The following is a 24,099-nucleotide window of genomic DNA, read 5'->3' on the forward strand; positions in this document are numbered from 1 at the left end:
TTTTGACAAGTCTGTACGTAAGAAGTGTGTGTGTATGTGGGGGGGGGGGGGATAATTCCTAACATATGAGATGTCAGTCAAAACCACCTCCAGGTATTAGGGTCATGTCTTTACTGGGGGCAGACATTTAACCAGTGCTAGCAATAGGGAAAAGCATCAAAGTGAAATTTCACTGGTTGTAAATCTGCAGGACGTCCTTAGTGCTTTTATGGAGAGGGATTGAAGGGTCAGCCGCAAATGAATAAAAGAGACACAATAAATTAGAGTTCCTGTCCATCTCCAGCGCGAGTCAGAGTACGCCCCCTGACCCTCCGATGATGATGGGCCTGGGGAGGCTACTTTCTTGGGGAGTGTATTATTGGATAGACATGATTTTGGAGTGCTACCGATCAATGAGCTACATTCAAAAAGCAATTACTCCAGTTTGGATCATATCTAAAACCTGTCACATAACATGCTGTTCATGTTATTAACTATTATTTTATACCCTTCTGAATTTATTTATATGTGTGTACTCCTTATCATCATCTATAGTGTTTAATAAAGTCACCAGCATATTTTACCATCTCCAAGCAAACTTGAGCATGACTGAATTTGTGTAAATATAAAAATTACCACTAGGTGTGTGTTCCACCGATTTCTTCCTCCCCTGAAACATTGTTGTCATTGTTTTGTGGTGGGAGAATTATACTGACAAATTCCAGCTCTGGGTTCCCACACAAGTTAGATACATGTATGCTGATGAATGCAGAAACAATAATAAATGATGATTAAGAACATATACAATGAGATCATTAAATGCACTGCACAAACCACTGTCTTGTTTGCAGTAGTACATAGTCCACAGCAGCAAGCAAAAGCAAGAACGGTACCACAAGATATTCTTTAACACTGAAGCAAACACAGTACAACAAATCATCTCTCGGTGCTGAGGCAAGAATTGCTCTCCTTAAGCAGCGAATGATCTGCACACACATACCATACATGTGCTATAACTGCTAGTCCCAAGCCATGGCCTTACCAGTTTGATTTAAGATTTACTCAGTGAAGACAGTACTCAATAAAGACAGTGCAAAGCAGAAAGGGCTTAAAAGAATGTAGGTGAGGGGAAACTATGAGACCATTTCCTTTAAAAATCCACTCCTGATGAATAACTTCTCACTCGACACTCAGGCCTTTCTGTGATCCTTGGTACTCTAGCAGTGTGTTTTCAACAGGCTTGACAATGTTTACTTTTTGGGCTCAACATATTTATTTTTAATATTGTTCACACAGCTTCACAGTTACTGAAGAAATACAATTCCTTCCTAAGCCAATAAATAAATACTGGGTGAATACAATGTCATTAGACTGCTTTGAGCTTATGCTGTGGAAGAAACATCCATAGCCAAATTTAAGGTCACCCTCCAACTTATAATGACGTGAATCTCTAATGCCATGAAATAGAGATTTCATTGCATTTCAGATTCACGTCCTTATAAGTGAGTTTTGATGGTTATGTGAATCTGTATTTGCTAAACAATGGGGATTTGTGGCCTTATCAGTGTGTTTGAGTGTGAATTACAGAGCATTGGAAGTTCATTGGATGCAAGCCTTGAATGCGATTCTGGAACTGCTAATTAAATGAAACAGGTAAAAGGTAAGACAAATACTTGCAGATAATATATGAGTGGTTTTAATAGATTAGGTTTTGACAAGCTGCCAGCTTTTATAATTATCACACATTTGTATTAGTGTATTAATTATATACTGTATATTAACTATGCATTCACAGAAAATAAGCAACATTTGTCAACATGTTAGTAAACTAGTTGTTAAAAGTTAATAAACCATTTGTTTGACTGTGTTAGTCTGTAAGTAATACTCAGCTCTGCTATAAAAGACTAAAAAGGCTCTTCAGAACTTTAGGAGATAGAAACCAAACTGGTGGTGGAACACCCAAGAACCTCCCAAGGGAAAGTAAACCCCATGTATCCTGCTTTGAGCCCACTGTGCACATCACGGAATCCAGCCCTGTCTGCTCACTTTGTGTCTCGTTATCAAAATAGGCATCTTCATCAACTCCAGGGCAGGATGACTCTGTAAATGGTATGGTAAACCAGACCACTTGAATATACACCTGTAACCCTACTGTCTTTGTAAATAAGCCTTTGGATTGTTACTGCTCTGCCTGAAAGCCTTCAACACATCATGCTTGAGGTACAGAAAATAACAGAACCTAAATAATGATGCCTTAACCCAACCAAACCTCTTTGATTTGGTTTTGATTTGATTTCTTGGGTTGTGCAGCACCACAGGCAAACAAGGCTACGTTTATTTTTTACGATACATAAACTCCAGTAAACACTGCTAGAATCAACAACTACAACTTTTATGGGTCTAACTGATATTGTACACTGGCTCCTGTGTCAATGCATCTGAGCACAGCATCTCTTTTATGTATTTGCTCCAGTAATAGCACTCCAGTCACTACAGGTGGTGCACTCCTTGCTAGATACTATAGTTTGTTCAGAATCCAATTTCTCACATTCTGACAATAACTAAGACAGCAGCATCCCTGCACTGCCTACAGGACATAATTAAATTCTTCCAATTGACATTGAATAAATAAGAGATGTTGTACTGTAACCATTTTTTTATGGGTTTCTTAAATAGCACTGGGCCCTGACATGGAAGCACACTACGACTGATTTGATACCAGGCTACTGCGATAGGTTCCCCATCTTTACTGTTTAATATGATGTTACCAGTACCATTATAGCTTCCCTTGCATTGCCCCTTTGAACATTGCTTTGCCACTGCACTGCCATCCCTTGTACTGCCCCTTCGAAAATTGCTTTGCCACTGTGCTGCCATCATAGGTTTAGAGTTTGCTTCAGAGTAACACAATCAGTAAGCAGCTAATTGGGATCTGGAACCAGTATATTCTGGTTCCCTGTGTTGACTTCTAACAACCAAGCCATGCTGTTTTGAAGGATTTAATCACACAGGGGTATTGTATTACAGATCTCCTGAAAGTAAATGTCACGAAGCTCTGGAAACGCTCTGCACAGTTAGCAGCAGAGCTGGTGCTTTGGGGGAATTGGCAGCAATCATGAGAAAATGCACTGTAAAATAAAACTATTGGTCTCCTGGAACATGAGAATCATCATTGACTTCATAGAAAAGAGTTGATGTCAGGATTACAGTTTCGGAACATTAATTTTTTTAATGAGTTCTGCTGCTTGGTTCAGCATGCTTATACACGCACATTGCAGACACTCGCATATATACACGCACACACAAATCCACACTTGCAGACACAGCCTCCTTTGTCAAACATCTTAATTCAATGTGCACTTTTTTCTTTAGATTTTTTTAGTGTAGATTACATATTGTATGTCATTTGGCTTTACAATTGTATGTACTTCTTTTTTGTAGTAAGGTGTGTGGGGGGGGGGGGTAAATAATTAAAGAAAAATATTTATTATTTATTATTTTTATGTCAAAAACATTTAGCAGAAAATGTATATTTGATTAATTAAAAAATAGTTAAATCCCAAATGATGAGATAGAAAACCCCAAACCAAATTCCTATTATTTCTACAAGAACCTCCATCTACCTGCAGGAGAAGTCTTTAGACTGGTCCAAACAAAGGATTGTACTGGCAGGCTTGGTGAACACACAGGGCCGTGTTTGCGAAGACGCTGCAAACTGGGCTGGATTTTCAAACGTTGACCCTCTGTCCTTTGGGGATTGTGCAGGGACTGACTCACTTCACATGTGGCTCAGGCAAGGCTTTGGCCCTGTGCTCCAGATGTGCATCTCAGAGCTGAAGAGCACTATACTCGTGGGCTGTTAATTTCATAGCTTTGATTCATACAAGCATTTCTAATTAGCTTCACATTAAAACATTTTTGTATTTAGAAAGATATAATTAAAAACAGCGCCACAGAAATCTTAAATAGATTACTGTGACATTTGTCTTGGGAACTTATTTAATATAAAATTTGTGTACAGTATGTTTGTGTGTACTGTAGAAAATTATTTGCATCGTAAGAAAATATTTTGCAGTTCAGTTGATTACATGGTGTTAAATACAGTTTATTATTATTATTATTATTATTATTATTATTATTATTATTATTATTATTATTATTAAAATTCTAGGTGATGCAAAATTTTAAAACTTTTGGCCATAGCTGTACACTTATTCTACTTTGGGATTCATAGGAAAAGCAGTGATGCTACTTAAGTAAAATTATTCACTTTATCAATGCATGGTCATGGCAGAAGGAGCTTTGAAGATATACCAATAAAAAACTGAATACACCTTCACTATAATGTGTGCTCTCATTTATGCAGGAAAATGTGTAGCCTGTGAAGTAGTATAGGTTAGGTATGATTTACTGGAATTCATTTGTTATCTCTGGAACTTGAAGAGCATTGTGCTGTTTGCATCAGTACCACACATCTGTAATGCTCGCAGCTACTCCACTGCACATGTGCACATTACTCAGGTTAAAAACTATTATTATGTGTGCTATTTTGGGGTTGCAATCAGTTTCCTTCTATGTTATTATAGGAGGGGAAAAGAATTATAGCAATCATTTCATTTTGTACCTGTGAGACCAGGAATGTGAAGGTTACACTGGAGACAATACACAGTGAATATCATGATTTAGTACTGGGCTGAAGACGAGCAGAGTCAGGGAAATGAAGAGAAGACCTCCTCAGCCCAGGAATCCTGCCTTCTCACTGAGAGAACATTTAGGTAATAACTCAAGGAAATTCCAAGCAAGCATTAAAGACAAGGATCTGGATAATAATTGCAGCGGCACTGTCTATCCACCTTTCTACTCTATATCCACCCTTCTAACAATCTGTCTTTTCAAGTACAGAAGTACAATCAAAGGAAGTATGTATTAAAGTCATGATCTCAATATTATGCCTAGGTCTCACAGGGTATCACATCTAGTACAAGAAGCTGACCCCAGGATTACATTTTAGTTATGACACTGCTATCTTTTAAAAAGTATAACATAAACTATGGTAACTGCATGCAAACAAAAGTTGGTTTGCTTAGTTACATGGATTTCTTCTAAAAGCCATCCATACCTACATGCATACAGACAGACAGACAGACAGACAGACAAACACATACATAGATACATTTATTCACACTGTACATAAATACACACATACATACATATTGTAGATACATATATACACACATATATATATGTACATACATGCATTCAAACAATGCATACATTCAGTACTTCTATTAGAATAGCTTATATAATCTGTTTTTTAAAACTGTGAATACCTGTACAATTCAAAGCAATGTGTATAAGACACTTAAACATATTGTAATAAATCTTATATTTGTGGGAAACTAAAGTGTCAGCAATCCATGGATTTTCATTTGTTGAATAAATGGCAAAATGTGTTTCTAATTTGAGCTGAATCCATGAGGACTGCTGCTCAAGCTGTGAGCTAACCTTTCCAGTGCAATTAAATCTGAAACTTGTATGTGTCCTCATATGGCAGGGGGTGTTTTTTTTCAGTTTGCCTTTCCCAATTCAATAATAGTGTTTACTATTGCTATCTAATGTTAACAGAATTGTGCAGGCAGAAAAGGACAGTATGCAATTCCTTTTAAATCAGTGCTCCAGTAAATATATTTACAAATTTGTCATGAACGACTATGAACAATTAGGGATTCAGGGCACTCTTGTTAAAGAAAAAGCAACTTTTGCAAAGCTTGGTAATGCAACAATTATGTTATAATGCAATGTAATTACTGAGATTTCTTTTTGGCATCTGAGAAATATAGAGCAATGTGTTTTGTAACCTCAAGGGTCGATTATTGTAATTCCTTATTTGCCTCACTGAATAAGTTGCTGCTTATTCAAAATGCTGCATTCACAACTTTTGTACAAACCTGTCACATCCACCCAGTTGTTAGGTCATTACACTGGCTTCCTGTGAAGCATTGCATTGATTTTAAAATATGGCTTCTTATTAATAAGACTATCCATGGTTTTGGTCTAGTCTATTAGCAGTACTTGTTCCTTACAAAACAGCCCACACTCGGAGATCTGCCAATAATGGTCTTTTGTTAATGCAAAGAACTCAATTAAAAGGCAAGAGAGGGTATTTATTGTGCTCCTTCATGTCAGAGCTCATTTCCAGGTGACTCAGAATTTGGAATGTGGAATAAAATGACACTGTATTCAAAACTCTCCTTTTTTTATTCCAAACAAAACAATATTGAAATGCAAATTAACACAGCAATATGAATCTAGTAAACAGCCAATGGTGTCTGTTAATCAGTATCAAATTTGTATTGTTTAAATTATTTTGTACAATGCTATAGTGCCTGGTTCTCAAAATGCACTAAACACCCGCTTCTATTGTTCCCGCATTGTCAGAATTATCATGCAAAGACGTTTTATTATTGTGCAATAATCACCCACATCCGTAGCCTCTATTTAAATTATACTGTTTGCAGCAGAAATTTGGAAAGTGTATGCCAAAAGTTGCAACAGGAAATACAAATACAATGCAGGATCTATTGACTGCTGTTTTTAAATTGTCAAAGAGTCGCACTGTTTAGTTTAAATCATAGCTGTCTCTTAAAATTCAGCCCTCTCTGAGGAATCATTCTTGCCAAAACTTTCATGTAACTGAACCTTGACAGCAAGAGTAAAGTTGCATAACTGATGTCATCGATTATGCCACAGGCTAACAAACATTCTGAAATTTGAAAAACTTAAAGCCTTATTTATGATTTATACATATAATAGTTACAGAATAGTTGCTGGTATAAAAACATGTGTGCATACATGTGATGGTGTGGCTATTGTCATGGTTTATGTAAGTATGTATGTATGCTTCACAGTAACATATGATGTCTGACAGATAAAAGCATGTTGTAAAACACAAGGCAAGCATTGAAATAATAAATAACCATCAGTGTGCATTTTTACCTTAACCAACAGAACTAAAAAGCAATTGAAGCAATAAATAAGCTGTAAATAAAAGTATTCCCCTTGCAGTGCACACAGTTGTAAATCTTTGAAATCGTACCTTCAGCATGTTGGCCCAAGGGGGGTATCGATTTGCTGTTTTCAAACGTTTACAGACATTTTACTAAATGTCGTATTAGTTAAAGGCTTAAGAGCAAATTAAAAGTCTAAGCCAAGCTATTGCTTCATGAATGAAAACCGTAAAAGGTATACTATATGGGAAATATTTGAGTAGTGCATAATAGTTCAGAATTACCTTCTTTTTTTTTTTTGTTCCATTTTATTATTGCAAGTATAGATACAACAGACATATACTGAGGTTTCATCTTGTTGCACAGTATGCTTCATATTACTGGGCTTTATTTATTTGCAATTATTAAATGATTGGAAGACAAATTCTATTGGAAAACAGTTGTCAACACAGAGTAGTGAGTTTGCTTTTGCTTTCATGTCCATTCACTTTATAATTTTACAACTGAAACCGCCACCATAAAAACACAATCAGCGTAATAAGAAATGTAAAATCATATGGAACACTACAATTTCTGGGTGGTTTAATTATAAAGAATGCTGGGACAAAAAAAGAGGCTAAGAGGCCCAAAAAAACAGATTTATTACAGTAGAGAATTTCTAAAATTACATAAAGCACAGTAACATATCTTATAATTGCCTGGAGCATATTGTGCTGATTACACTTACAATACATACTGTGCAGTTGTATATAAGTTAGGAAGGCAATTTATTCTCATATGGTTTGGGAGATGGGGAACAAGTTAAATAAGGAACCAGATAAACAAAGGAGTCTATAGAATGGGGTCAATATATACAAATATGGAACTACTAAACCAGGCTCCTACAAGATCAAATGGTTCTAAATTGAATTAAATATAAACTTAGGTTCAGGAGGTGGTTTCCAATAGAACCGGAACAAAATAAGAGTTCCAATGAGAGAACGATGACATTATTCCGTCTGAAAAACACAACTATTCTCTTCCAAACAGTCTGTCTGCCTTCTCTCTCACATCTTATGTGTCCTCTCACTCCCTCTCTACCACTGCCTTCTGTCTGTTTCTTTTCTCCTCCGAATTACACATATCAGGTCAAACACATTACTCGTAATGTTCATGCTATTGACCTAAAGACACAGGTAAGAAAATAGCAATACTGTAGTACATACCTTGATTGAATCGCCGTATTTATAAAAACCAATAACAATATTATCCCGTTCTAATGACCTTCAAAACGTTTCAACCTTCTGCACCAAATGGAGGAGTCGTTGAGGAGAGTAATTAATTCAGACGGGTTGGTGCGGCTGTAAAGTGTTTCCTAGTATTTTATTAAAAAAAAAAATATATATATATGGTGGTACTTTAACGAGAAAGGGGACTACTGCCAAAACCACGTCACCGCCTCCCGGGGAGCCCATTATTAAAACTGGCAAATCAGCTTGCAGAAGGAGTTCTAAAACTTCAGCGTCCTGCTTCCTCAACTAACAAGCCAGCAGAAAGTAACTTCACTACAAACGACGTTTATCGCCCCACGCGTACGCGTGAAATGGGAGCAAGGTTTTGTTGTATAATTTTGTAGGAAATAAGTTTAGTGGGTTCTTTCTTTCTTTCTTTCTTTCTTTCTTTCTTTCTTTCTTTCTTTCTTTCTTTTTTTCTTTCTTTCTTTCTTTCTTTTTATTATCGTGCAGGCTATTGGTAAATCGATCCATCAACCCTGCAGTTAACGTCAGCTTTGTCAGTCAACTTGTTCGCGTTGTTCCTGTGGTCCATTTAAATATTATGATATTTAGTACATTACAATAATTACAATAATTTATCAAGTTTAGAAAAAGGACTGATTGAATTATTACCATACCCTTGAATTAAATCTTTAATTAAACCATATGCTGTTCCATATGTATGTTGTTCCAAACCACGTTTTTTCATACTGAAAATGTGCATCACAGTCAGCTTTACCTTTCCAGACTTCTGTTTATGATGAAGCATATGCTATGTGTAAAGAAGGCTGTGTTTTGCTTTAAATATACCAAAAAGATGAAGTTAAATGTTTTATTTTCTGTGAGGAACTTTTCCAGTTTTAGATATTTTGCCTGAACCTGTTCAAGGCAAGCCCCTCGTGTCCATTCGCAGTTTTGCAATTGGGCATTTCCACGCACGGCTATACCACTGAATATACATTTCTGGACTCGCCCTACTCTAGAGAATATAAAACGTTGTTTCAAAATCTGTATTGAAATGTCTGTAGGCACGTATGCCTTTCCCTGTTCTTAGGACTAATCTTAATGTTGGCCATCCATCACGAACATCCTTCTCACATACAAAACGCGACTGAAGACGAACCCATTCATCTCTGTCAAATCGACTCATATTGGCAAAAGGCATCACAACAAAATTCTTATCTCGACCCATTGTTTAATGCGCGGTATATGTCTATAATCACGATTCCAATGTCATATGCAGAGCAGTCGAGAATATATATATATATATATCTATATATATATTTATATATATATATATATATATATATATATATATATATATATATTGGTTAAAACATTTGTAGCCCATGTATTTTGGCGACATTTAAAAACCGCTGAAAATTACAAATAATTTATAGATATTATTATTATTATTGAAAAATGCACACCATTTGTACTACTAAAAAAAAAATCTTTAAAAGTTCCCTTGGCGCTGAAGTTACATGGGAGGTGTTATTTCAAAGCCAGATGTTTTTTGAGCTTAAACTTTCTTTTTAAACGTTCATTTATACATGTGGAACAAAAGAGAGAAACATCGTTTTGCAAACCAAACTTCAAAACCTGGAATCGCAGGCCTTCTGCGCAACCATAGCATATTGCCTCGAGATTACAGATCTGACAAAAGAAAACAAATTCAGTTTGTTATTTTGTGAATATATATACATGCACATACATACATACAGACATACATACATACATGCAAACACGCTTTGTAATTGCTATATTGTTCTAAGAATATTTTAAGGGCCCAAAATAGCTACAGTATTATATTAAAACAACAACAAAACAGTTCCAATTTGTTCAGAACTATTTTCAACAGTCGTACATGTTTAAATAAATTAATACGTAAATATAATATTTAACGTTTTGCAAGGTAGGTGTCAATGGGTGTTTATTTGTTCACATGAGGTGGGAGCATCCATTCAAAATAAAGCATATTGTTACGGATACATTTCAGACTATTGTAAAATACAATAAGCTAATGCTTTGCAATAAAACTACTGCCACAAGATTATAGATAAATAAAACCTTTGAAATATCACCCATTTGTTTTATTCAAGGCTATTCCGTTGTTGCGCTGTGGGTAGCTTATAATTTAAAAATTTGTTAAAACATATTTGCGCTGAGATTTAAATCAAATAGTACTGCTATTACTTAAAAAGAAAAAAGAAAACCACACAAAGGGCATTTAATATTTGATTTAATATATATTTTACTAGTCACATAAAAAATATTATAGGCTGCTATAGGAAGGCAGCAATTACACTAACATTTAAGAGAACTGTTATAGAAGCACGTGGTTTTGTAAAGTAATAGGTAAAATAAATTAGTCTTGGTTTGTATATATTAAAAAAAAACTATGGTAGGCCTATAGTTACACTGTTGTGGAATTTCGATGCGTTTCTTTCTTCCAATAGAAATGTATTTCCTAACTCTTGTAGGCTAGCGTTAAAGAAAATTATTCAGCATTAAAATGGTTGAGGTTTTAAAAAGTGTATAAGAGACATATTGTGGTGTTCATTTTAATTGTTTAGCTGTATATATATATATATATATATATATATATATATATATATATATATATATATATATATATATATATATATATATATATATATTATATATATATACACACACACACACACACACACACACACACTGAATGTGTTTTATATGTATTCTGTAAGATTTATTTTTAATTTTTAAACACTTAATTTACAGTGCCATTTCTGTTTTATGAAAAAAATAATAATAAATAAAAACGTGTAGGCCCAAATATCTTGCGGACAAGGTCGTATTGTTTTCTTAACGAAAAACTTTTACAAAATTGAAATTAACAGTTATTTTTAGATGAACGAAATATTGATCAAATAAAAAAAAAATGTGTGAATCATAGGCTACATTTTATAGGTCAAGTCATAGAAGGATTGTCGTTTGTTTAAAGGTAACATCGAATAAACATGCTACAACTATATAGCATATATGCATTGCAGAAATGCATTCGACGAATGAGGTGCTCGGTTCTATATTGCGAGATCGTAAGTTTAAATAGGTCTTTCGACCAGTTATCACTATGTCGAATCGTAGTTGGTGTCGTGTTTCAATGTGACAGGTAGACTAGGTATGTCTGAAAATACATGAACCACGTAATACAAGGAATATATTTTCAATGGTCTTGGAAATCACATTTGCGTCATCATTAGTCATGTGACTATAGGTTGTACATGTATTTGTATATATTCCTATGTAATGTACACGTTTGGAACTGCGCCATAAACACAGCATTGTGATATTTAACCAGTCTATTTTAATATTTAGCTAAATAATTAGTAAATATGTTAGAACACATGTGAAACATTAAAAACAAACAAACAAACAAACAAAAACTACATATAATGAGCCTAATTATTAAGGTGAATTGTGGGTTGTGTTAGGAGACAAACCGGACAGGAAAACCACTAAAGGCATCTGCCGAAAGAAACAAAAACATTACACCAGCACAGCGAGCTTACAGACAGTGAGAAGACGTGCAAATTAATAAGGACGCATTATTTGTTTGTCTTAATTCACAGCAGTGTAAAATGACTGAAAATTGCAAATAAAATAAATGCTGCTAGCGGGCCATAACATGGGTTCAAAACAGGCCCACTCACCCACACACTCTCAGCAGAAGAGAGGATGGCTTTAATTTCTTGAACGATTTATATTTTCAATTGTATTTATTTATATAGCGCCTTTCATACCACAGTATCTCAAAGCGCTTTACACGTGGTTAAAACAGAAATATGTATATCAAGATTAAACATTACAAAATAACAATGGGCTACATAATTATAATAATAACAACATCAATACATAATAATAAAAACAAATAAGAAAACATCTCAAAAATAAGATACTGCGCACATATGTTCCGATGCCCTCTGCTCTGTAATTGTCAGCCTGTGTCTTAAATACGCAGCATAAATTATAACAGGCATGTTTCTCACAGTTCAGTGAGGGAAATACGATCAAGTAGTGTGAGCAACGTCATATAGAAACGCTACCTCTATCGTATATTATGCTCCCGACGTCGAACAAACCTGATAAGACATCGTACTGGTATAAAATGAGCCCCTGGCTATTGAATTTAAATACCATTGGGTTAATCAACACGTAGTCGCTCTTGTGACATTTGACATGTTTATGTGATACTGTGGCTTATCACTGTAAACATATTGTAGGCCCTGTGCGCTAGCAGGCCAGTATAACACTGTATGTTACTTCATACATTTCCACTCACAGTTTTCCTACTATTTTTAGTCCTCTGCTCATGTTTTTGGAACATTGTTGTGCTCTTTTTGTGCTGTCTGCGGTTTTGCATCGATTTAGTTACAGCTAATGTCTGGGTAAGCTTTTGAATTTGTGGGAGCTGAAGTCAAATTTATAGCTGTATAAATTGATTTTCCAGCTTTCATGCAAGATTTCATTATTTTGCATTATTCTTTTCAAAGATAATTGCAAAACTGAGGCGTTTAGTTACCAGAAAAATCAGAATTATTGGTGGAAGACTGGATAATATATTGATAAACAAAAAAAAAAAAAAAAACGCGACATTGTTGTGGGTTCACGGCCTTATCGTTTTCCATTTTATACTGCTCATTTTCTTTATAGAAAAAGATTACATACTTTTAATTTTTGATTATTATTATTATTATTATTATTATTATTATTATTATTATTATTATTATTATTATGAAGTATTACTCTCTCGCTCAGATGTAGACAGTTCTATACGCGAATCCGAATCCACAAACATAGTATTCTCTTATTAATAGTCATAATTGTAATAACATAAAATGATGATCACAGGATTTTGGTGTCAGAAATTTAAGAGTTTCGATTATTTGTTTAATAGCTCATCTGACTGCTATGTGTGTTACAATTACCATTAGCAAGTGTGTGTAAAAATAGAATCCTTAATGGAATCACTGCTATTGAAACAAGATTGTAATGGAGTCGTTTGGTCTAGGAAGATTTTTGGTGTGTAAAAAAGCAAAACAAAACTGTATTGTTATTATAAACAGCAGGATTCTTTCTTTCTTCCTTTCTTTCTTGTCATCGTGTCGTGTTTTTAAATTAAAAAAATGAAACCAAATCATATTTGTTTGTTGAAACAAATATTTAAAGCCATACAAAATGACCTAGGAGAAGGTGACAATACAAATATTGTAATTTACGCAACAATGTGAAACCTGACCAGATGTGTATCATTAAACATTACGATAAAGAGGACTACTGTCTATAGTAGTACAAGTAATCTATGTGCGCATAATGCGCGTCAGTATTGTGCTTTCTGGGGGCTGAATACTGCAAGTGTCTTTGACGGCTTTGCGCGCTTGCACCCTGCTCCTCAGTGATCGATTGCTTGTTACCATAACCCCGGGTCCTCCAAACCGGGAGCCACTTTCAACTCTTTACATTTACTTAGAAAAACCAATGTACCATCAAACACTGCATCATTAACTCGGGGGATGACAGGAGGCGAATGTGCGTAAAAATAAAGGCAAAATAAAGAAAAGACAAGCAAAAGAAAAATAACAGAATTTTAAACGGCCTTCTTACTGTTTTTTGGTCCCCACAATAAACTCTGTCAAGAATTACAAAAATATATACATACGTGGAGAAAGAGAATAGGGAAAAGAATAGTAGCGAACAGCTGTATTTATTACAGTTCCCAGCAAGCCGCTAATTCGATTGTTCAAAGTTTCAACTTCAAATATTAAGGATTGTGATGTAGATTATCACATTAAATAATTTAATTCAAATCGTTAAAGGGAAAATGTAATAGTCGGTAACATGATGTCCCTTTCTTACTTGTGTTATTATGGCAGCTTTGGTTATAATTATATTGATAATAAGTTGTGAAGTGCACCACGTTTGTTTGGAATATGTATTATAGTTAAGAGGCGGAACATAAAGATAGAAAATTAAGAAATCTGTTTCAATCAGATATATTGTCCAACTGTTGTTGTTGTTGTTGTTATTGTTATTATTATTATTATTATTATTATTATTATTATTATTATTATTATTATTATTATTATTATAGCATTTGCAAAATACGTCTATAAATCGATCGTAATCTTGTTTTTTATTTAATATAAGTTGTTTAATTATCTTTTTATGACTGATAAGTAAAGAAAAAAAATACATTGCCATTCTTTTAGCTAGATTACATTTTTCCCGTGCAACAATGTTCCAATCCGAACCTGTTTTCATTATAATATACACACATACTGCCGTTTTGGATATGCATTTGACGGGTGATGTTGGAACTTCTGGGGTCTATCTTCTCTACCCTAAACCCTGAGTTTAAGATCCATATACCTTGTCGAGATAGTACTTAAATGTATACAGTGGCATTAGTCAGGTCCTCACATCATTTATAGCGAATCAGTATTTGACATCGGCGACTTAATATTTCATGATAAACATGAGCGTTTTAAATTCAAAACACATTCTTACAGAGACAAACCCCTTCTTTCAGTAAGCGAAGACTACAGTCTCGAGTTCTCATGGCTATGTTTGCGCTTAATGACGAAATTAAATATTCTGTACTCACCCGTGGAAACAAAAACATTTGCCATCTGGTTTTAGAAACAATAAGCCCCAAAAAAACTGAAGCGCAAACCTTAAACACTGCTACTCACCATAACAGGAGATAAGCGCTCTGTTGTGGCTGCTGTCTTCGTGGAGTTTGCTTCCTTCTGGTGGAGTTTTACAAGAGGTCCTCTGCATGAAGAGGTGGTATTTGTTAAAGGTGCCTTCCCCAGAACTGGCATCCAATGACTGGCATTCCTGTTGGAACGGGCTCCGCGACTTTTCCCCATATGCCTGACCTTTGTTGGTCAGGAAAGTGGGGCTGTACTTGGTGTCACTGGGCTGGAATGTCCTAAACGGGTTTACTTGGTGAGCTCTACCTTGCGGTGTGCTATAATATGAATCCATGGCTGTCATATCACAATAAGAAACGCACGTCTCTCACTATCTTCACTTGGTGCCGACAATTAACAGAAAAGACGCAGTTTTTATCAGCTTTCAGCGTTCATCCAATAATAATAATAATAAATAATAATAAATAATAATAATAATAATAACACAATAATAATCCTAACAACAATAATAATAATCTCTTAACTTAGGTCCCGACAGAAAAGCCTTATTGTTCTGTGGTGCCGAGCGCTCTCACTCTCAGAGACTCTCTCTCTCTCTCTCTGTTCTCACATAAAATATTAAGTTTGCCCATCACATTCCCGCTCTCTCTCTCTCTCTCTCTATTTTGGATTTCAGTTTGTTTTTTTTTTTTTTTTTTCAGAATTGCAAGCTCTAATTTTAACTATATTAAAAACTTTTTTGGGGTCCCCATGCAATAGAATTCAAGTCCTTCCCGCCTTGTATTTGCCAAAGAAGTTCTTTAGACAAAGTGTGAGTTATCTACCACCAACCAACAAAAACAAAGGACAATGAATGAAATAAAAAAAAGAATTACACTTTTAATTATTATTATTATTATTATTATAGCATTTGCAAAATACGTCTATAAATCGTTTCTTTTTGGTGAGCGAGGCACACTGGACTAAGTTGTTTAATTATCTTTTTATGACTGATAAGTAAAGAAAAAAAATACATTGCCATTCTTTTAGCTAGATTACATTTTTCCCGTGCAACAATGTTCCAATCCGAACCTGTTTTCATTATAATATACACACATACTGCCGTTTTGGATATGCATTTGACGGGTGATGTTGGAACTTCTGGGGTCTATCTTCTCTACCCTAAACCCTGAGTTTAAGATCCATATACCTTGTCGAGATAGTACTTAAATGTATACAGTGGCATTAGTCAGGTCCTCACATCATTTATAGCGAATCAGTATTTGACATCGGCGACTTAATATTTCATGATAAACATGAGCGTTTTAAATTCAAAACACATTCTTACAGAGACAAACCCCTTCTTTCAGTAAGCGAAGACTACAGTCTCGAGTTCTCATGGCTATGTTTGCGCTTAATGACGAAATTAAATATTCTGTACTCACCCGTGGAAACAAAAACATTTGCCATCTGGTTTTAGAAACAATAAGCCCCAAAAAAACTGAAGCGCAAACCTTAAACACTGCTACTCACCATAACAGGAGATAAGCGCTTTCTTTCGGTTTTTTTTTTTTTTTTTTGTAAGTCCTTCTGGTGGAGTTTTACAAGAGGTCCTCTGCATGAAGAGGTGGTATTTGTTAAAGGTGCCTTCCCCAGAACTGGCATCCAATGACTGGCATTCCTGTTGGAACGGGCTCCGCGACTTTTCCCCATATGCCTGACCTTTGTTGGTCAGGAAAGTGGGGCTGTACTTGGTGTCACTGGGCTGGAATGTCCTAAACGGGTTTACTTGGTGAGCTCTACCTTGCGGTGTGCTATAATATGAATCCATGGCTGTCATATCACAATAAGAAACGCACGTCTCAGCGTTCATTCCTAAATAATAATTTATTATATTATATTGTCTGTTGTTATCTCTGTTAGCACATGCTGTTTTTAACTTTCTTTCTGTCTTTTTCTTCGTTTCTTTTTGGTGAGCGAGGCAACAGATTCTCTCTCTCTCTCTCTCTCTCTCTCTCTCTCTCTCTCTCTCTCTCTCTCCTCACACACACAGACACACTCGCAGACGCAGCTGGGTAGGGTTATAAAAGGATTCAGATGTTTTTTTTTTTTTTTTTTCAGAAATTGCAAGCTGACCAAAATCTAAAAAGCCCCCTTAAGGTTCAGAAGGGTAAAAAAAAGGTCTCTTCCTCTGCAAGATGCAACACTGGACTCCTTCATGTAAAAAACACAGGACCTCTCCCAAGTTAATATGGAGATGCCATGAATGGGTGAGGCCAGAGATTTGCTTGAAAAAAAAAAGCTTTTGTTGTAAATATGTGGGGACAAAACACATGACCTTAATGCAATTAGGATGCGAATATATAACTGATTGGAAGTGAGGTGCAACACAGAGGGAGCAATTTAATAGTTGTGACACAGCTGGTTTGTGATGGTAGTCTGAAGTTGCGCCTTTGTCTCAATTAAGTAGCAGAGCATCTTGATTTGCAGCTGGGTCATAATCTCCGGCTTCGAAGGTCAAGCAATTTCTTTCTTTTTTTTTTTTTTTTTTTTTAAAGTCTTTACTCAAAAGGACACCGTAAAGTTTTGATCATGATAACATCTTAAGCGTGATACACAATTTATAAAATGTTATGAGATACAAGATATTCGTGTTGTAAATGTATTTAGTTTTAACAGTTGACTCGTCTCCCCGGGCTCGTGTTATTTTGAAGACATTTATCAAATTAGGTTAGATATATACAGGCTGTATACACGAGAAAGGATAAATGTAGAAATGCATATAGCAAAGAGGGCCAGAAATAAATACAGATCATTTTGTGCTTTACAATTAGCAGAATTCTTAAACAATTCGCTTTATTATCAGCAGCTGGATATTTTGCTACTCTCGTTCCTCTCAACTGGGTTATAAGGTAACTCTGAATTTAGAGGGGACCAAATTATTAACCAAAGTTGCTTCTGACCCTACAGTTCTACTGTGTAAATTGTATCTGCGTCAAGGCCCATCATGTTTTCTGTTCACACACAGGCGCGTTTGTTTATATTGCTAAGGAATTCAAATTCACTCCCATGGTGTATATATGCTAAACTACAGAAGGGCATGGGTACCCACAATAATAAAAGTTGGGTGTAACATAAATACTCTTGCATTTTTTTTTTTTTTCGAAATATGTTTCACATCTGCACACTCACGCGTAAAACGCAATACAAGCCCACCTTGTAATTTTAACACCTCTGTTAATCATTTGCTTTACACGCTGTTTGAAGTCATCACGGAATTGTATTTTGTGCAGTGTACAGTTGTTCAAGAAATCCACTTGACGTTGAAAAGTTGGAGCAGGCTGGTTAAAACCCAACAGGAAATCCAAAAAGAAGGTGAACCCAATTCACACCACAAAATACATTGGCACGCACCGGTAACCTGCTAACGCTGCTGTTTATTCTTTCTTTCCACTTTGATGTCTGCTTTTTATTCGAGGTGTTTGGTCAACAAATCATGACATATTCATTACGCTTAACTTATTTGTCGTCATTATGTATAGCCTTCCGAATTGAATACAGGACATGCAGAAGCCTTGGAACTGATGCATCATTGTTTTACTCCAGTGCAAATTATGCACTAAATACATAAGTAAATAAATACACTAACTGTTTTGGGGGGTGAAATAGAGTAGTCTAAGCAGGGTTTGTTTATAATACAGTATATTATTTTATCCAACGTTTTATAGCACGATGTGTTTGTTGCATTAAACAACCAGAAATTCAGATCTATTAAAAAATATACCACAAAACTAATTTGGGTAGCAAATGACTTTTTTTTAATTATTATTCTGTGAAAATGAATTGCATTTAAAAAAAAAAGTTATTATATTTCGTTGTAAATGCAGCCTTGACGTTATATTCTTGCAAATATTTAATGAAAATGTATTTTTTTAAAAAGCGAATATAAGACGTTTTAGGACCATAGAGCTCTGTTTTAATACTTTATCAAATGATGATAGTGAAACACATTCATAAAATGACATTTATATATATATATATATATATATATATATATATATATATATATATATATATATATATATATATATATATATATATATATATATATATAATACAATAGATAAAAACATTACACTGAAAATAAATAAACTTTTTTCAAGATTATGAGATGCCATCAAAAGAAGTCAAGGATTACAGAGGGTTGCTGTTAACATACAGTAGGTCTTGCATTCAATCTAGCTCAAGACTAAAGTTCCACGAGAAATGAAAACTGGTGAAACAGGAATATAATTTCCGACAAAACTATATTTAAATGACCATAAAACCACCATAACACTTTCTTGCTTGAACTGTATAGGTTTAGTCTTCATTACAACGCTGCTGTTAGACTTACATTTCAGTACATAACTCAAAACGTTTTTATTATGCTCTTATTTAAAAGATGAGGTACTAAAAATAAAAACTGTTAAAACGCTTGCTTTTTCTCTCTCTCTAGAACCCATTGGAATATGGGTTATACTGAACAGCCGTTCTTTATAATGGTTTCAATATGAAACCATGGCGTTCTATTATTCATGCTTCTATTTGGAACCAATTTGTGTTTCTAAATATATGGAATCTCACACATTGGCCGTCTTCGATCTATTATATGTATCTCTGTCTGATGTATATTTACATATCCATGGGTGTATATAATGTCTTTATATAATTTTAAACAAGATTAATGTACACCACTTCACGTCTGGGAGTGTTTAATGTGGTTATCAGTTGTGTTGCCCCCATTCCTCAGAATTGTGTTGAATGTGGATGGTCTTCACATTTGTTACTTTTTAAAGAATAAATTACAACTACTTTCTGCTGTAACCGAAAATCTGCTACATTCCTATTGCTTCCTCATATTCGTGCACACATAACCATATCTATACTATAAATACATGCAATCTGTTTCTACAGACTAACACGTGTTAAACATTTGTTTTTGGTAAAAACACGCCAACTGGAAAAGTATAATTATGGCATTGCTATCCTTTATAGCAGCATTAAAATAAGTAAATAACATAATCTGTGAACATGATAATTGGAAAGGGTAGGGGCCTACACATAAAATTGCCTAAAACATAAATGCATGTTATATGGTACTTGTTTAAAGATGCTATACTGCATGTGCCATAATTGAAAATGAGTTCCAGTCCGTGTTTGTATGAAAGGTCTGATCAACGATAACGCCATTGCTACCAGGACTTCTGCGCTTGTGTGAATGTGTTTCATCAGCACTTGACCTTCTTTCCGCAATCCTGTACCAGCTCTAAAAAAGGAAACTCAGAAGGTCTATTTCTATGTTCGTGAAACCCTCCCTTTATTACCTGCCTTCATTCTTTTCTTGTTCGACTCTCGGCAGTTAATGAAAACCAAATTAGAAACGCCAGCCTTGACTTCCGTCTTACCTTCCCTCAACAAGTGAAGGCAAATCCTAGGAGGAAAAACTTGAATCTTGTGCAGGAAAATTTTAAAAGATGATGCCCACAGGGATATCCAACTTGCGATAGTGTCTATACAGCGGTCCATCCCAGTCGACCGGTCTCTGTATTGTGCTTCAGCGACCAGTATGTTGTACTATAAAAACCGAAGTCTAAATATGTAAATGCAGCATTAGGATTATGAAGGTAGATGCCTGTATTACATTGCTGGATTATGTATTCATTTTTCCTCTCTTTTTTCGCTATGCTATTTTAAAACGCAAGTTCATGTAGCAGAACTCTGATCTCGCCCAGTAGGGCATTTTAACGACGCAGTGTTTGATGATAATTGCTTTAAACATTTAGAATATTAATTGAAACAATTCTTAGTTCTTAAGACTGTTTAGATTTTGGAATTTCCTGTATTCCTCTATATAACCTGTATTGCTGAATATTAATAAATAAAATTGTCCTTTTTTGAATCTATAAGGTAAGATGTAACATTCTAATCAATTGAGAAAATACAGGACGATTTACAATAAACTAACGTGCGATTTGATTTTATATGATGAGATCTTGAAATATAGATATAGACAATTTGATTTAACAATTTATTTAAGTCAAGTGCTTGAAATGTACTATAAACCGAAATGTATTTATTAAGGTACTAAGCTGTTACACGGGTGAAAGTGAAAACAAAATGAAAATGTATATATATATGTATATATATATATATATATATATATATATATATATATATATATATATATATATATATATATATATATATAGTGTGTGTGTGTGTGTGTGTGTGTGTGTGTGTGTGTGTGTGTGTGTGTGTGTTGTGTGTGTATATATTCCTACCTTCTGAATAAGAACCCACAATAATCAACCCACGCTGTGCAACATAGCAACAAAAGACAATAGAACACAAGTGCACAGCTATACAAGCAATAATAACCAGTGTCCAATAACACAATCAGTTACATGAAAAGCTATTAGCTCTAATGACATCATTATTATTGCAAACAGCGAGACGCGGTTACCGTGGGGACGTGCTTTCTTTGAATGGAGTCATAAACTTTTCTTACGGTTCCTAGTATTTGAAATGTTGGTTTTGGTATAACGGGCTCTATATGTGCCTATATAACCACCCATGTATTTTTATTGTAACTGCTCCGACTCCCATGTACCATATTAAATCCCAAGCACATCATATTACTCAGCAATATCCAGAACTACTGTTTTCTGCACCCGTGTCTACAAATATTAGCTTTCTAAACTACACACACTGGCACCCATGTACTCAAATCTACACAGAAGCAATTTCATGAAGACTTTGTTGTTGTTGTTATTATGTATTTATATTTTCTTAAAGGCAAAACAAAATATGCGCAGACGTAGTTTATAACACCTGTAACATACCCGAGAAGAATTTATAACTAAGGTCAAAGCACATCATAAATTTATCTTATTGTATTCAAGTTTTGTTTGTAGAAAACGAAAAAATACAAGTTATTTAGCTTCTATATTAATACTGAAAATATGAAAATGTGAAATCGTGCAGTTACTATATTGAATGCAGTGCAGTATCTGTTCATTAATATTTTATTCATGATGTGTCAATTGCATATAAATAAATGCTCTATGTTACTCGGTAACATGATTTTCCTCAGGAATTATTTTTCAGGTGTCCTGGTAGTGTCTAGGGTTAACACATCGTGTGCATTCTCGTTAATGAACCTTATAGCGCAACACTGTTTCTTTAAGTAGTGGTGTGTATACAGTCATATACATTCAATAGAAAATATTTTATCTTGCCCGTACGATTGAATTACTGACAAAATAAAATGACACTAATTAACTTGTGGTTAGTATGACTGCATTCCTGATGGCCTCATTGATTATTCAGAATAATAACACTGGGGAATTGAATGTGTATTGTTGTACAGCCCGTTATAATTTGCAATTACCACCTTTATAAATTGCCTTGATTTCCATGTGGGGTCAACAGATAATGTAAGGGTAATGAACGTTGTAATAAATAATAATAATAATAATAATAATAATAAATAATAATAATAATAATAATAATAATAATAATAATAATAACTTTATTCTGTTAAATTATATATTCTAAGTCTGAAACTTATTTAAAAGAATTCCAATGTTAGTTTGAACACACATATTTTTGGCTGTGGTACAATTAGTGCTGGGTAGGCCCGATTACACGATGTTTTGTTTTGTAATGACCATTGATTATACAGTATTCATTAAGGGAATATGTTGGAGAGTTTAAGCACAGCTGCTCCCTGCTCCCTAACCTGCAATTAGGGACTGTCGCGCTTTGCATTCGCCTTCCCTCGACCATACACCGCAAAAGTATGCAAACGACCCCTTGATTGTGTCACAGTCACCTTGTTATCATAACAGTACCGGCAGTCCATTCTTTGTGGCACAAACGCTGTCCTTTGTAATGTCTCTACCGCTCCACGCACTGTAAATATTTTGTCTTTTGATAAGCATTATAGCGAATTTGAAACGGTTCTGACGAGCATGGTTGATCATATAGTAGAAAACCTGACTTTTTTTTTTTTTTTTTAATTATCATTCAAAGAAGATATGAGCTCTCTTTGGAATTTTGAACAGTTCCGTGTATCATTGAACACATTCATTTAGAAATATATTTCCTCCTGAGATGTACAGCCTATATGGATTCAAATGTTTTAATTTAATTGGTAAAAAATAAATGGTTTTAAAAAAGTCATTAAATACTACCATCCACTTTAAAAGATCTAACTGATGATAAACAATTGATATACACTATAAATTAAGCTACAACATATTAAGGGTTTATTTACTTTTTTAAATACAAACAGATTTAAAAAATAAATAAAAAATACCGATAAAATAAACACAATATTTTAAATTTGAACACTTTATCATGTTTAGCTTACTTAAAGATTTTACATGTTGTGTAATTGTTAACTGCTAAAATGAATCATCAAAATTGGAAGGCCTCTTATTCATATATATCTTAGGCAAAACATAACAATATCTTAATTTTAAATAGCTTCGGACAATATCTTAATTTTAATTTTATAATAGCTAGCCTTTACATATATATATATATATATATATATATATATATATATATATAGTATATATATATTATATTATATATTATTTGTACGGTGGGTGAGGTGTGTGTGTGTGTGGTACAGCTGTAGCTATTAGTATTGATACATCATTAAAAAAAACAAAACTATATGAACATAATTCAAATATTTTAAATAACATTGTGTAATCAAATAAACTACAAAATGATTTTGCAAAAGTCTACCAGAAACCATAGTAGCAGTACAGTATTTCATGTTAGATTTTGAAATGTCACATTTTTCATTATTTGTCAGTTTTTTTGTTAAGTATATGGAAAACTACAAAGCGGTATGCAATTCAATATGTTAACATAACATTATTCAACAGGTTTCAATCTGACTTTATGAAGTAACAGTAGTTAATTATATTATATAGATAGACACACACACACACACACACACACACACACACACACACACACACACAGATATATATATATATATATATATATATATATATATATATATATATATATATATATATAGCTCTGGAAAAAATTAAGAGACCACTGCAAAATTATCAGTTTCTCTGGTTTTACTATTTATAGGTATGTGTTTGGGTAAAA

The 24,099-nt window shown here is 34.2% G+C and overlaps 1 protein-coding gene across 1 annotated transcript in view; it reads right to left on the bottom strand.

Moving 5' to 3' along the window:
• Positions 1 to 16,789, bottom strand: part of LOC121329637 (homeobox protein aristaless-like 4) — a 39,927-nt gene extending 23,138 nt beyond the window's left edge. Inside the window, exons 1-2 of the mRNA XM_041275331.1 lie at positions 16,725 to 16,789; positions 14,974 to 15,254 (exon numbers count right to left, since the gene is read on the bottom strand). Of these exons, the coding sequence (XP_041131265.1) occupies positions 14,974 to 15,254; positions 16,725 to 16,789 (346 nt within the window). The remainder of the gene's footprint in view (positions 1 to 14,973; positions 15,255 to 16,724) is intronic.
• Between the last annotated feature and the right edge of the window lie 7,310 nt (positions 16,790 to 24,099).

Source organism: Polyodon spathula, chromosome 17, assembly GCF_017654505.1.
Source record: "Polyodon spathula isolate WHYD16114869_AA chromosome 17, ASM1765450v1, whole genome shotgun sequence".
NCBI lineage: Eukaryota > Metazoa > Chordata > Actinopteri > Acipenseriformes > Polyodontidae > Polyodon > Polyodon spathula.